The sequence below is a fragment of the Nansenia antarctica genome, assembly GCF_963989245.1.
Source record: "Nansenia antarctica genome assembly, chromosome: 3".
Taxonomy (NCBI): Eukaryota; Metazoa; Chordata; class Actinopteri; order Argentiniformes; family Microstomatidae; genus Nansenia; species Nansenia antarctica.
This window is the reverse complement of record NC_137688.1, coordinates 73,255,076-73,267,575: the sequence shown is the minus strand read 5'-3', so window position 1 is coordinate 73,267,575 and position 12,500 is coordinate 73,255,076. Positions and strand designations below refer to the sequence as shown.

At 47.4% G+C, this 12,500-nt stretch overlaps 1 protein-coding gene across 1 annotated transcript in view; it reads left to right on the top strand.

Annotated features, from left to right (window-relative positions):
- Positions 1-10,098: 10,098 nt before the first annotated feature.
- Positions 10,099-12,500, top strand: part of LOC308154384 (prospero homeobox protein 1-like) — a gene marked incomplete at both ends in the record, with an annotated part of 44,801 nt that continues 42,399 nt past the window's right edge. The window contains 4 exon segments of the mRNA XM_080527547.1: positions 10,099-10,491; positions 11,488-11,652; positions 11,655-11,863; positions 11,865-12,015. Of these exon segments, the coding sequence (XP_080383673.1) occupies positions 10,099-10,491; positions 11,488-11,652; positions 11,655-11,863; positions 11,865-12,015 (918 nt within the window).

Below are 12,500 nucleotides of genomic sequence, written 5' to 3'. Positions count from 1 at the left end.
ACCATATATATGTATGTATACATGGTATATATATATATATATATATATATATATATATATATATATATAATAAGTGTCCTGAATACCTGCGGTGATGTGTCGGCATGAGCAGTATGACTGGACGAGGCGTGTTGGCAGAGCTGTATTCAGCCTAACAGACTCATATGAGCCTGGTGTCTGTTAGATATGACTCTAGATATGTCAGATATCCTGTTAGATATGACTCTAGATGTCAGATATCCTGTTAGATATGACTCTAGATGTCAGATATCCTGTTAGATATGACTCTAGATGTCAGATATCCTGTTAGATCTAATATACATATTTTATTGACGTTTTTTATTTTTTATTTTTTTTAAACAAATAATCATGACATATCATTAATATATAGCCTATATATTATTGTCATATATATATATTATAATATGCCTATTATATTCATATAGGCCTACACATGTGAATGATTTTATATATAAATATATGTCTGACTATGTATCTGTCAGATTTACTTTAATTAAATATATTTCCGCATTCCAGCATATCAAACAGGAAACCAGAGGACTCTCGGCTGTAGTTTAGTAAATGCAGGTTAAATATTTCACCTTATCTAGAATGTATTTTGGTCACAAAACCTTTCGGTAACGCAGGCCTGACTGGGTGTAACCTAACAGCGATGATACCTGATACGACAGACCGCAATTCCAAGTCAACCCGTTGTTTTGCTCAGTTCAATATTCTCAAACTGATTTATAATTTATAAATATGCGACGGATGTGAACGACCATTTCCCTGGAATTCCTCTAAATAATAATTACCTTCATTTAGGCCTTCTACCTTTTTAGAAAATGTCTTATTCTCGGAGGGACGGGCTGGGCGCACTGAGCACCGCGGACTCATACACACACTCACACACTCACACACACACACTCTCACACACACACACACACACACACACACACACACACACTCTCACGCACACACACACACACACACACACACACACACACACACACACACACACACACACACACACACTCTCTCTCTCTCTCTCTCTCTCTCTCACACACACACACACACACACACACACACACACACACACACACACACACACACACACACACACACACACGCAACGCACGGACATTTGTTTCCAACAGTCTTTGTTTTCACTAAATGTGACCAATAAATACATGGAGTGGTGGAGGAACTAGGCCTACATATAATATAATATAAGGTTTATGTCATCTACATATAATATAAATAACAGGTTTATGTCATCTACATATAATATAAATAAGGTTTATGTCATCTACATATAATATAAATAACAGGTTTATGTCATCTAGATGTATTGGCATTAATAATCTAACCATATCAATCAGCATAGCTGCACATCTCAACCCTCCCGCATTTTGGGACAGAAAAAATAAATAAAAAGTCTTACTCAGAAATGAATTCTCCTCATTGTGCGCGGGTGGCAGGCGCGTGTCCGTTTAATGATAGGTGACATGTTAATGACCCGCAGATTAGCTGACAGCTGATTAGATTTAATTTGACCAAAGGCAGCAACAATATGAAGCTAATTAATCAAACAACTCATTCCAATAATAACAACAACAACAATAACCTTTATTTGTAGAGCACTTTTCCTGCAAACGTTGCAGCTCAAAGTGCAGAAGAAAAAAATAATTAAGCATCGCCTTCCACTTCTCCCTGCATGCGGGGCGCACGGGCGCGGGTTTGAACGGTGTTCAGGTAGGAACGTTACATCACCTCTGCTATTGGTCAGGTAGGAACGTTACATCACCTCTGCTATTGGTCAGGTAGGAACGTTACATCACCTCTGCTATTGGTCAGGTAGGAACGTTCCATCACCTCTGCTATTGCTGCTATTGGTCAGGTAGGAACGTTACATCACCTCTGCTATTGGTCAGGTAGGAACGTTACATCACCTCTGCTATTGGTCAGGTAGGAACGTTCCATCACCTCTGCTATTGGTCAGATAGGAACGTTACATCACCTCTGCTATTGGTCAGGTAGGAACGTTACATCACCTCTGCTATTGGTCAGGTAGGAACGTTACATCACCTCTGCTATTGGTCAGGTAGGAACGTTACATCACCTCTGCTGATGACGCGGCGTCTCCTCGCGTGTCCTTCACGCGCGTCTTTAAGTGAGTCTGTCTTGTTGGTCCGCGAGCGCCTCACAGCCTGCAGAGAGACACGCGCTGCTACATTTCCCATCTCGGAAGCAGAGTGGCGCAAAAGAGCTCCCACTATCTCTCTCTCTCTCTCTCCCCCCCCTCTCTCTCTCTCTCTCTTTCTCTCTCTCCCCCCCCTCTCTCTCTCTCTCTCTCCCTCCCTCTCTCTCTCCCTCCCTCTCTCTCTCCCTCTCTCTTTCCCTCTCTCTCCCTCCCCCCCTCTCTCTCTCTCTCCCCCCCCCCCTCTCTCTCCCTCTCTCTCTCCCCCCCCCCCTCTCTCTCTCTGGATCACCGGGTGAACAGTGCTTCCTCCTCCTCCACCAGCCTCTATTCTAACCGGAGTGAGCAGTCATCCGTCCATCTCCCAGCGCGTCTCTCTCCGCGGGGCCGCCGGGCTGTTTCAGGAGCGCAGAGTGAGTTAGAGAGGCTGGTTATTCTGTTTGTTTAGAGACGGCGGCATTTAAATCACCTTTTGTGAAGTTGACACTTCCCCCCCTCCAAGGATGTACCGTACTGTCTGTCTGATCGTAACTCGCGATTTATAGTAAGTACTTATAGTAAGTATTTATAGTAAGTATTTATAGCGGGTATTTATAATACTGTATTTATAGTACTTATTCAGTCCGTTCAGTTGGTTTATAAAGAAACCTTAACTTTTTAGTTGTTCGAGTTATCAGGTCTGCATGGTCACCGCTTTGCTTTTACTCTCTTTTCACAATGGATCTGTTCTCATGTGTTGTCTTTATCTAGTTCGTGTTAAGTTGTCTTATGCCGTGTGTGTGTGTGTGTGTGTGTGTGTGTGTGTGTGTGTGTGAGTGTGTGTGTGCGTGTGCGTGTGCGTGTGTGTGTGTGTGTGTGTGTGTGTGTGTGTGTGTGTGTGAGAGAGAGAATAGTGGATTTATTGGCTGTTTCCGCGGTTTGACGCACCCCCGCTTCTCTGGACATTCAACCGTGTTCGTATGTTTAGTATTATTATTAGTATGTTTATATGTTTATTATAGTCTGTTTATTATAGTCTGTTAGTGTGTTTATTGTAGTATGTTTGTATGTAGTATTAGTAATGAGTATTAGTCTGTTTGCTTATTATAAGAGGCAGCTTCGGACACTGACAGGTTACGTCTGACATCGTAGCTCCCGTCTGTAGGGTTGAAGTGGAGTTTCGTATAGACCGTCTTAAAAGGTTCTATCTCCATTTTTGTCAAAATTTAGTTTTTTTACATCATCTGATCCATTAGGTGTTTATTAATGCCTGTGTGGTGTTGTTTTTAAAATGTTGACATTTATGAGTTAGTAATTCATAAAATACAAAGGTTCCATCTCACAAAACATAATGGAATGTAAAAACTTTGACGCTCAATATCTCTGAACTAAACGGAGATAGAACCTTATCATTCTAAGCTCACGACATGTCTGCTGAATCTGTGTTGTTTTAAACTACTTTAACATGGTCTGACTGTATCTACAACTGTCTCTGGGTGAGCAGGTAATAATAATAATAATAATAATACTATTAATATTAATAATAATAATAATAATAATATTATTATTATTAATAATAATAATAATATAATACTCAGGTGCAGGTGGAAATCTGACTGTTTGGTCACGGCAGGTTGCATTATATATTTCGGTTGGTTAGTGGATTTATTTGATAGCAAACACATTTTTTTTGTCCGTAGATTTTGCACGGAATGTGTAAGGTGAAGTTTATTTCTAGAGTTTATTTCTAGAGCTTATTTCTAGAGTTTATTTCTAGAGCTTATTTCTAGAGTTTATTTCTAGAGCTTTTGGAAACTTAAAGGACCCTCGGAGCAGCAACACAGCAGGTGGATCAGAACACTAAACACGGAGGACTAGAGGGGGTCCAGGTCTCTACATGTAGTCTCTCTACTGGTCTCTCTACTAGTCTCTCTACTGGTCTCTCGACTGGTCTCTCTACTGGTCTCTCTACTAGTCTCTCTACTGGTCTCTCTACTGGTCTCTCTACTAGTCTCTCTACTAGTCTCTCTACCCGTCTCTCTACTGGTCTCTCTACTGGTCTCTCTACTGGTCTCTCTACTAGTCTCTCTACTGGTCTCTCTACTAGTCTCTCTACTGGTCTCTCTACTGGTCTCTCTACTAGTCTCTCTACTAGTCTCTCTACTAGTCTCTCTACTAGTCTCTCTACTGGTCTCTCTACTGGTCTCTCTACTGGTCTCTCTACTAGTCTCTCTACCAGTCTCTCTACTGGTCTCTCTACTGGTCTCTCTACTGGTCTCTCTACCAGTCTCTCTACCAGTCTCTCTACTAGTCTCTCTACTAGTCTCTCTACTGGTCTCTCTACTGGTCTCTCTACTAGTCTCTCTACCAGTCTCTCTACTGGTCTCTCTACTGGACTCGTCTGTAGCCGCTGTCTGTCACACTGACTAGATTGGATCAAGGGTGAATCCATTTTTTGTTGCCGTGTGATTTTACTGTTTCAAGGTTTATTTGCGCCACAAGCAGCAGTCTGTCTGTCAGGACTATTCTTGTTCCTATTTGGCCAATGGATCAACTCCATCAGCTTCAGCTTGTTATTTCTGTGTCTCAACTTTACTCAGGCTGGGCCATAGGCCTCTTATTGTGTCCCTGTGTAAGAGGACATGTGGGGTGGGTTTTACCGTGTAAGAGGACATGTGGGGTGGGTTTTACCATGTTAGAGGACATGTGGGGTGGGTTGTACCGTGTTAGAGGACATGTGGGGTGGGTTTTACCATGTTAGAGGACATGTGGGGTGGGTTTTACCATGTTAGAGGACATGTTGGGGTGGGTTGTACCGTGTTAGAGGACATGTGTGGTGGGTTTTACCATGTTAGAGGACATGTGGGGTGGGTTTTACCATGTTAGAGGACATGTTGGAGTGGGTTTTACCGTGTTAGAGGACATGTTGGGGTGGGTTTTTACCATGTTAGAGGACATGTTGGGGTGGGTTTTACCATGTTAGAGGACATGTGGGGTGGGTTTTACCATGTTAGAGGACATGTGGGGTGGGTTTTACCATGTTAGAGGACATGTGGGGTGGGTTTTACCGTGTTAGAGAAGGACATGTTGGGGTGGGTTGTACCGTGTTAGTTGAGCCTTAATCCAGAAGTCCCGCTCCTGGGCTGTGGCTGTTTGGTGCTGTAGACAGAGACACAGTTAACAGTGTTGTGTTCCTGGCTGTGCCGACATGTCAAACAGACCAGAGATCTGTCTGAAGAGGAGATACAGGGTTGTTAGTTTGTATTTAAACACAGCCTCCTGTAATAAGTACATTTATATCTCTGTAGTGTTGCTTGCTTGTCTATTATAATTTCAGTACATATTTATAACAGTCTGTGTTTTCCTACGCTGTGGCTGCTGTCATAGTCAAGACAATGACGTTAAAACAGAATTGAATGAATTGAGTGAATCAGGACTTTAGTGTGTGTGACAGAGAAAGGGTGGGAAAGAGAGAGATAATGGTGGTGGTGTGTGTGTGTGTGTGAGAGAGAGAGGGAGAGAGAACATACAGTATTATCACCTCAGTGTCGTGTGTTTCAGTCTGATATCATTTCATCGTCATCGTGTTATTGTTAATTGCTCAGAGTTGATTAAATGTGTTAAATCTGTTTCCATCTTTACATGACCGTTGTCTGATAATATGTTACTACAGAGTAACAACTGACATTTTAGACATAACATATCTGTTTAATATCAGTTTAAGGTTTAAGGTTGATAATGTGTTTAATCTATTTTACATTTTACATTTACATTTTTTACATCTAGCAGACGCCTTCGTCCCAAGAGACTTACAACAAATACATTTGTCTGAAGTAAATACAATAGTCTGAAGTAAATACATTAGTCTGAAGTAAATACATTAGTCTGAAGTAAATACATTAGTCTGAAGTAAATACATTTGTCTGAAGTAAATACATTAGTCTGAAGTAAATACATTAGTCTGAAGTAAATACACTAGTCTGAAGTAAATACATTAGTCTGAAGTAAATACACTAGTCTGAAGTAAGTGAATCAAATGTATTTGTTGTAAGTGGCTGTGTGAGTGCAGATCTGTTTATCTCAGGGTTCCCACGCTGGTCTTAAAAAGCCTGAAAGTCTCAAATCCAGCATTCCAATTTATAAGGCCTCCAATTTCAGTTATTCGGTCTAAAAATTAGGTTCTAGGTCTTAAAAATTAGATCCTGCAAGGAAATCAGTCCGACCACATCTATTTACGCGGAAATTAATCAAACTGGAACCCAAAACAATGTCAATTCGCTTCCTTTTTTGTCTGTGTGGCAGTGGAATCCCTAATTTCATCACCTCGAGGACCACAAAAACCTATCATATGGTGTCGCGAATAAGTCTAAAATTATATTCAAAGACGTCTAAAAAAGGTCTAAAAAGGTATTAAATTTGACTTGTTGAAACTTGTAGGAACCCTGTTATTTTATGGAGAAGGAGTTGCTGTTGTAAAGCTGTGATGTCCGACTGAGGGCTGGTTAGTGAAAACGAACAATATACAAACACTCATTTCATGATGCAAAAAAAAAAATCTGATTCTTCTTGCGCTTTCCTCAAATGTAAAACTTGGCATATTGTCTGTAGGTAGGAGCGCTACAAGTCTTAGTTTCATGTTCTTTTGTTTTTATACCTTTTTTAAAAATAATTGTGTAGTATTGTACAGGTCTAGAGAAGCATTTTATCCCTGTTAAATAATTTTAGTCTGTCTGTCTGTCTGCTTGCCTGTCTGTCTGTCTGTCTGTCTGTCTGTCTGTCTGTCTGCTTGCCTGCCTGCCTGCCTGCCTGCTTGCCTGCCTGCCTGCCTGCCTGCCTGTCTGTCTGTCTGCCTGTCTGTCCTGTCTGTCTGTCTGCCTGTCTGCCTGCCTGCCCGCCCGCCTGCCTGCCTGTCTGTCTGTCTGTCTGTCTGTCTGTCTGTCTGCCTGCCTGTCTGTCTGATTATTAGTTTATTTACATTATTTGTTTTCTATTGTTGGTAAATGTGTAAATACGTAAATAAATTTGATTTAATTTAAAAAATATTATATTAATATTGAAGTTAACTGTAGATTATTCATTATTAATCTCTGAGTATTGGAGAAGGGGTAGGATTAAATAAGCTTAATATGCTTCTTCCTACTCCTTTTCGGACATGTTAAGTTAATAGTTTTTTTTTTTTTTTAATATATATAACTATTTTCTTTTTGATTTTGTCTTTGCTAAAAAAAAAATCTTCACATGTTCGAAACAAAGCTTTCATATCATATATACTGTATATATATACATATATATATATATATATATATATATATATATATATCTACGTGGAGGGAGGGAGGTCTAGTGTGTAGTATCTCTACGTGGTGGGAGGTCTAGTGTGTAGTATCTCTACATGGAGGGAGGTCTAGTATGTAGTATCTCTACGTGGAGGGAGGGAGGTCTAGTGTGTAGTATCTCTACGTGGAGGGAGGTCTAGTGTGTAGTATCTCTATGTGGAGGGAGGGAGGTCTAGTGTGTAGTATCTCTACGTGGAGGGAGGTCTAGTGTGTAGTATCTCTACATGGAGGGAGGTCTAGTGTGTAGTATCTCTACATGGAGGGAGGGAGGTCTAGTGTGTAGTATCTCTACGTGGAGGGAGGTCTAGTGTGTAGTATCTCTACATGGAGGGAGGTCTAGTGTGTAGTATCTCTACATGGAGGGAGGTCTAGTGTGTAGTATCTCTACATGGAGGGAGGTCTAGTATGTAGTATCTCTACGTGGAGGGAGGGAGGTCTAGTGTGTAGTATCTCTACGTGGAGGGAGGTCTAGTGTGTAGTATCTCTACATGGAGGGAGGGAGGTCTAGTGTGTAGTATCTCTACGTGGAGGGAGGTCTAGTGTGTAGTATCTCTACATGGAGGGAGGTCTAGTGTGTAGTATCTCTACATGGAGGGAGGTCTAGTGTGTAGTATCTCTACGTGGAGGGAGGTCTAGTGTGTAGTATCTCTACATGGAGGGAGGTCTAGTATGTAGTATCTCTACGTGGAGGGAGGTCTAGTGTGTAGTATCTCTACGTGGAGGGAGGTCTAGTGTGTAGTATCTCTACGTGGAGGGAGGTCTAGTGTGTAGTATCTCTATATGGAGGGAGGTCTAGTGTGTAGTATCACTATGTGGAGGGAGGGAGGTTTAGTGTGTAGTATCTCTATGTGGAGGGAGGTCTAGTGTGTAGTATCTCTATGTGGAGGGAGGTCTAGTGTGTAGTATCTCTACGTGGAGGGAGGTTTAGTGTGTAGTATCTCTATGTGGAGGGAGGTCTAGTGTGTAGTATCTCTATGTGGAGGGACGGAGGACTAGTGTGTAGTATCTAGTGTGTTGTATCTCTACATGGAGGGTTCCAATTGTTATTGGACTCAAATCCTCTTAAACCGCTGAGGTGGAGTTATGTTGAATTATGTTGAATTATGTTGAGGGATATTTTAGATGATGACGGAGGCGAGGAGGACCTTCCTTCCCAGAATGCATCTGTGACACCCCTCCTCTGGCCAGGATTGAGGTCAGCGCAGAGGGAGAACCATGTACTCTCTCCTTCTCTACCTCTCCTCCTCTATCCCTCCTCCTCTCTCCCACCTCCTCTACCTCCCACTACACCTCCTCCTCTACCTCCTCCTCCTCCTCCACCTCCTTCTCTACCTCCTCCTTTACCTCCTCCTCCACCTCCTCTACCTCCTCCTTCTCTACCTCTCCTCCTCTATCCCTCCTCCTCTACCTCCTCCTCCTCCTCTACCTCCTTCTCTACCTCCTCCTTTACCTCCTCCTCCTCCACCTCCTCCTCCTCCCCTACCTCCCACTACACCTCCTCCTCTACCTCCTCCTCCCCTCCCTCCCACTACACCTCCTCCAGTCACTCCTAGAGGACAATGTGAGAGGGGGTTAGAATATGCTGCTTCTTTCATACTGATACAGAATGACATCCCCCCCCCCCCCCCCCCATCCCCTACCCCCCACCCAGGATAGCCTATTCAAGCTTTTTCCTTTTTCACCTGCTGCTTTTTTTCGCCTCCAATGATAGTGTGTTTAGTGTTTTTAGTAAGAAAGAAAGTCAGAGAAATGTAGAGAATCATTATTATTTGTATGTATTTATTGTGTTTTGAAGGGGAGGGTGCTGATGGCCCAGTTGGGCGATTTGAACATCAGAGTCGTGCGTTTGATTTGTGAGATGCAACACACGGCGCTGCGGCTCCGGTTGCCAGTTGCTTTTGGATTGGAGTGTTTGGCTGAACAACTCTTCCACTGCCAGGAGGAAAAATCATTGTTTCTGGTTCAACGAAAAAAAACGACTGAATTTTTCTTCTTCTTTGTGTTTTATGTTTTTACTTTGTTCGCCAGGTACGGAGTGAGTGTGTCTCTCTCTCTGTCTCTGACTGACTGTCTCTGTCTCTGTCTGTCTCTGACTGTCTCTCTCTGTCTCTGACTGACTGTCTCTGTCTCTGTCTGTCTCTGACTGTCTCTGACTGTCTCTCTCTGTCTCCGACTGTCTCTGGCTGTCTGTCTCTCTCTGTCTGTCTGTCTCTGTCTGTCTCTGACTGTCTGTCTCTGACTGTCTGTCTCTGACTGTCTCTGTCTGTCTCTGTTTCTGACTGTCTCTCTCTGTCTCTCTCTCTCTCTCTCTGTCTGTCTCTGTCTATCACTGACTGTCTCTCTGTCTCTCTCTGTCTCTGACTGTCTCTGTATGTCTCTGACTGTCTCTCTCTGTCTCTCTCTGTCTCTCTCTGTCCCTGTCTGTCTCTGACTGTCTCTCTCTGTCTCTCTCTGTCTCTCTCTGTCTCTGTCTGTCTCTGACTGTCTCTCTCTATCTTTCTCTCTCTCTCTCTCTGTCTGTCCCTGTCTGTCCCTGGCTGTCAGGCGCCCCTCCGTGAGATGTCCCTTTAGCTGCCCTGCGTGATGCCTGACCATGACAGCTCGTCCCTCCTAAGAGACAGACAACAACAGACCAAGAAGCGACGCGTGGACATCGGGGTGAAGCGCTCCGTGGGCGGCGCCGTGTTCTCCCGCGCCAGAGAGAATCTGCTGAACGCCATGAACCAATCGCACGGCTCCGGTTCCGATCAGGACGGCGGGGACTGCTCCTCGCTGCTCCCCCACGGCCACGGGGGCGCCGGGGGGGCGGGGTGCGCCAACGGGGACGGAGGAGAGAAGTCCAACGTGCTCCGGAAGCTTCTGAAGAGGGCCAACTCCTACGAGGACGCCATGACTTCCTTCCCCGGCGCCACCATCATCTCCCAGCTGCTCAAGAACAACCTGGGGAAGAACGGGGGCAGCGAGGGGGAGTTCCAGGTAAGGGGGGGCAGCGAGGGGGGGTTCCAGGTAAGGGGGGGCAGGGAGGGGAGGTTCCAGGTAAGGTGGGGCAGGGGGGGGGGGGGGGAGACACTCATGCACACACACACGTACACACACTCACGCTTACCTTTGTTCTTGTTTAAAAAGGATATTTCGGCTAATACTTATGGTTAAAGGGTATTGGGTGGCCTGAAAACATTATATTATCAGTGTATTATTATTCATTTATTCATCCGTTCATTCCTCCTTCCCTCCTGCATCCCTCCCTCCCTCTCTCCCTCCCTCCCCCCATCCTTCCCTCCATCCCTCCCTTCCTCCCTCCCTCCCTCCTTCCCTCCCCCATCCCTCCCTCCCTCCCCCCATCCCTCCCTCCCTCCCCTCATCCCTCCCTCCCTCCTTCCCTCCCTCCCTCCCCCCATCTCTCCTTCCCTCCCCCATCCCTCCCTCCCATCCCTCCCTCCTTCCCTCCCCCCATTCCTCCTTCTCTCCATCCTTCCCTCCTTCCCTCAATCCCTCCCTCCCTCCCTCCTTCCCTCCCCCCATCCCTCCATCCCTCCCTCCCTCCCTCCCTCCTTCCCTCCCCCATCCCTCCATCCCTCCCTCCCTCCCTCCCTCCCTCCTTCCCTCCATCCCTCCCTCCCTCCTTCCCTCCCCCCATCCTTCCCTCCATCCCCCCCATCCCTCCCTCCCCCCCCATCCCTCCCTCCCTCCTTCCCTCCCGCATCCCTCCTTCCCTCCTTCCCTCCCTCCTTCCATCCCTCCTTCCCTCCCCCCATCCCTCCCTCCCTCCCATCCCTCCCTCCTTCCCTCCCCCCATTCCTCCTTCCCTCCATCCTTCCCTCCATCCCTCCCTCCCTCCTTCCCTCCCCCCATCCCTCCATCCCTCCCTCCCTCTCTCCCTCCCCGCATCCCTCCCTCCCTCCATCCCTCCCTCCCTCCCTCCCTCCATCCCTCCCTCCCTCCCCCCATCCCTCCCTCCCTCCCTCCCTGCAGGGTAGTGGAGGTGTGTCCAGCACCGGCTCAGAGATGCAGCAAGAGGACGCGTGCAGCAGCTCCTCCAGAGACAGAGACAGTCTCCCCCCGCTGTCCCCCGGTCCCCCCGTTGTCCCCCGGACCCCCGCCTGTCCCCCGGCCCACCCCTGTCCCACCCCTCCCACCCCTCTCACCCCTCCCACCCTGCCCACCCGTCCCTCAGCACCTTCGACCTGGAGCGGCTGTCCGACGAGCACCTGAGGGCCAAGCGGGCGCGGGTGGAGAACATCATCCGGGGGATGAGCCACTCGCCCTGCGTGGCCAGGGGGGGGGACCCCCGTGGGGGGGGGAGGGACCGCCAGGAGAGGGAGAGGGAGTTACTCCCCCCCCCCAGCCCCCCCCGGGTCGTACCGGGAGAACAAGAGGAAACAGCGTCTCCCGCAGCAGCAGCAGCAGCAGCAGCAGAGCTTCACCCAGCTGGTCTGCCTGCACCAGGAGCAGCGGCAGGAGGAGAGGCGGCAGCTCAAACTGCAGCTGGAGGACATGCAGGTGGGTGGGGGGGGGGGGGGGACATGCAGGTGGGGGGGGGGGGGACATGCAGGTGGGTGGGGGGGGGGGACATGCAGGTGGGTGGGGGGGATATGCAGGTGGGTGGGGGGGGAGGTGGGACATGCAGTTGGGTGGGGGGGGGACATGCAGGTGGGTGGGGGGGGGGACGGGACATGCAGGTGGGTGGGGGGATATGCAGGTGGGTGGGGGGGGAGGTGGGACATGCAGTTGGGTGGGGGGGGGACATGCAGGTGGGTGGGGGGGGGACATGCAGGTGGGTGGTGGGACGACATGCAGGTGGGTGGGGGGACAACGACATGCAGGTGGGTGGGGGGACGACGACATGCAGTTGGGTGGGGGGGGGACATGCAGGTGGGTGGGGGGGGGCATGTAGGTGGGTAGGGGGGGGGGGGACATGCAGGTGGGTGGGGGGGGACATGCAGGTGGGTGGGGGGGGGGACATGCAGGTGGGTGGGGGGGGGACA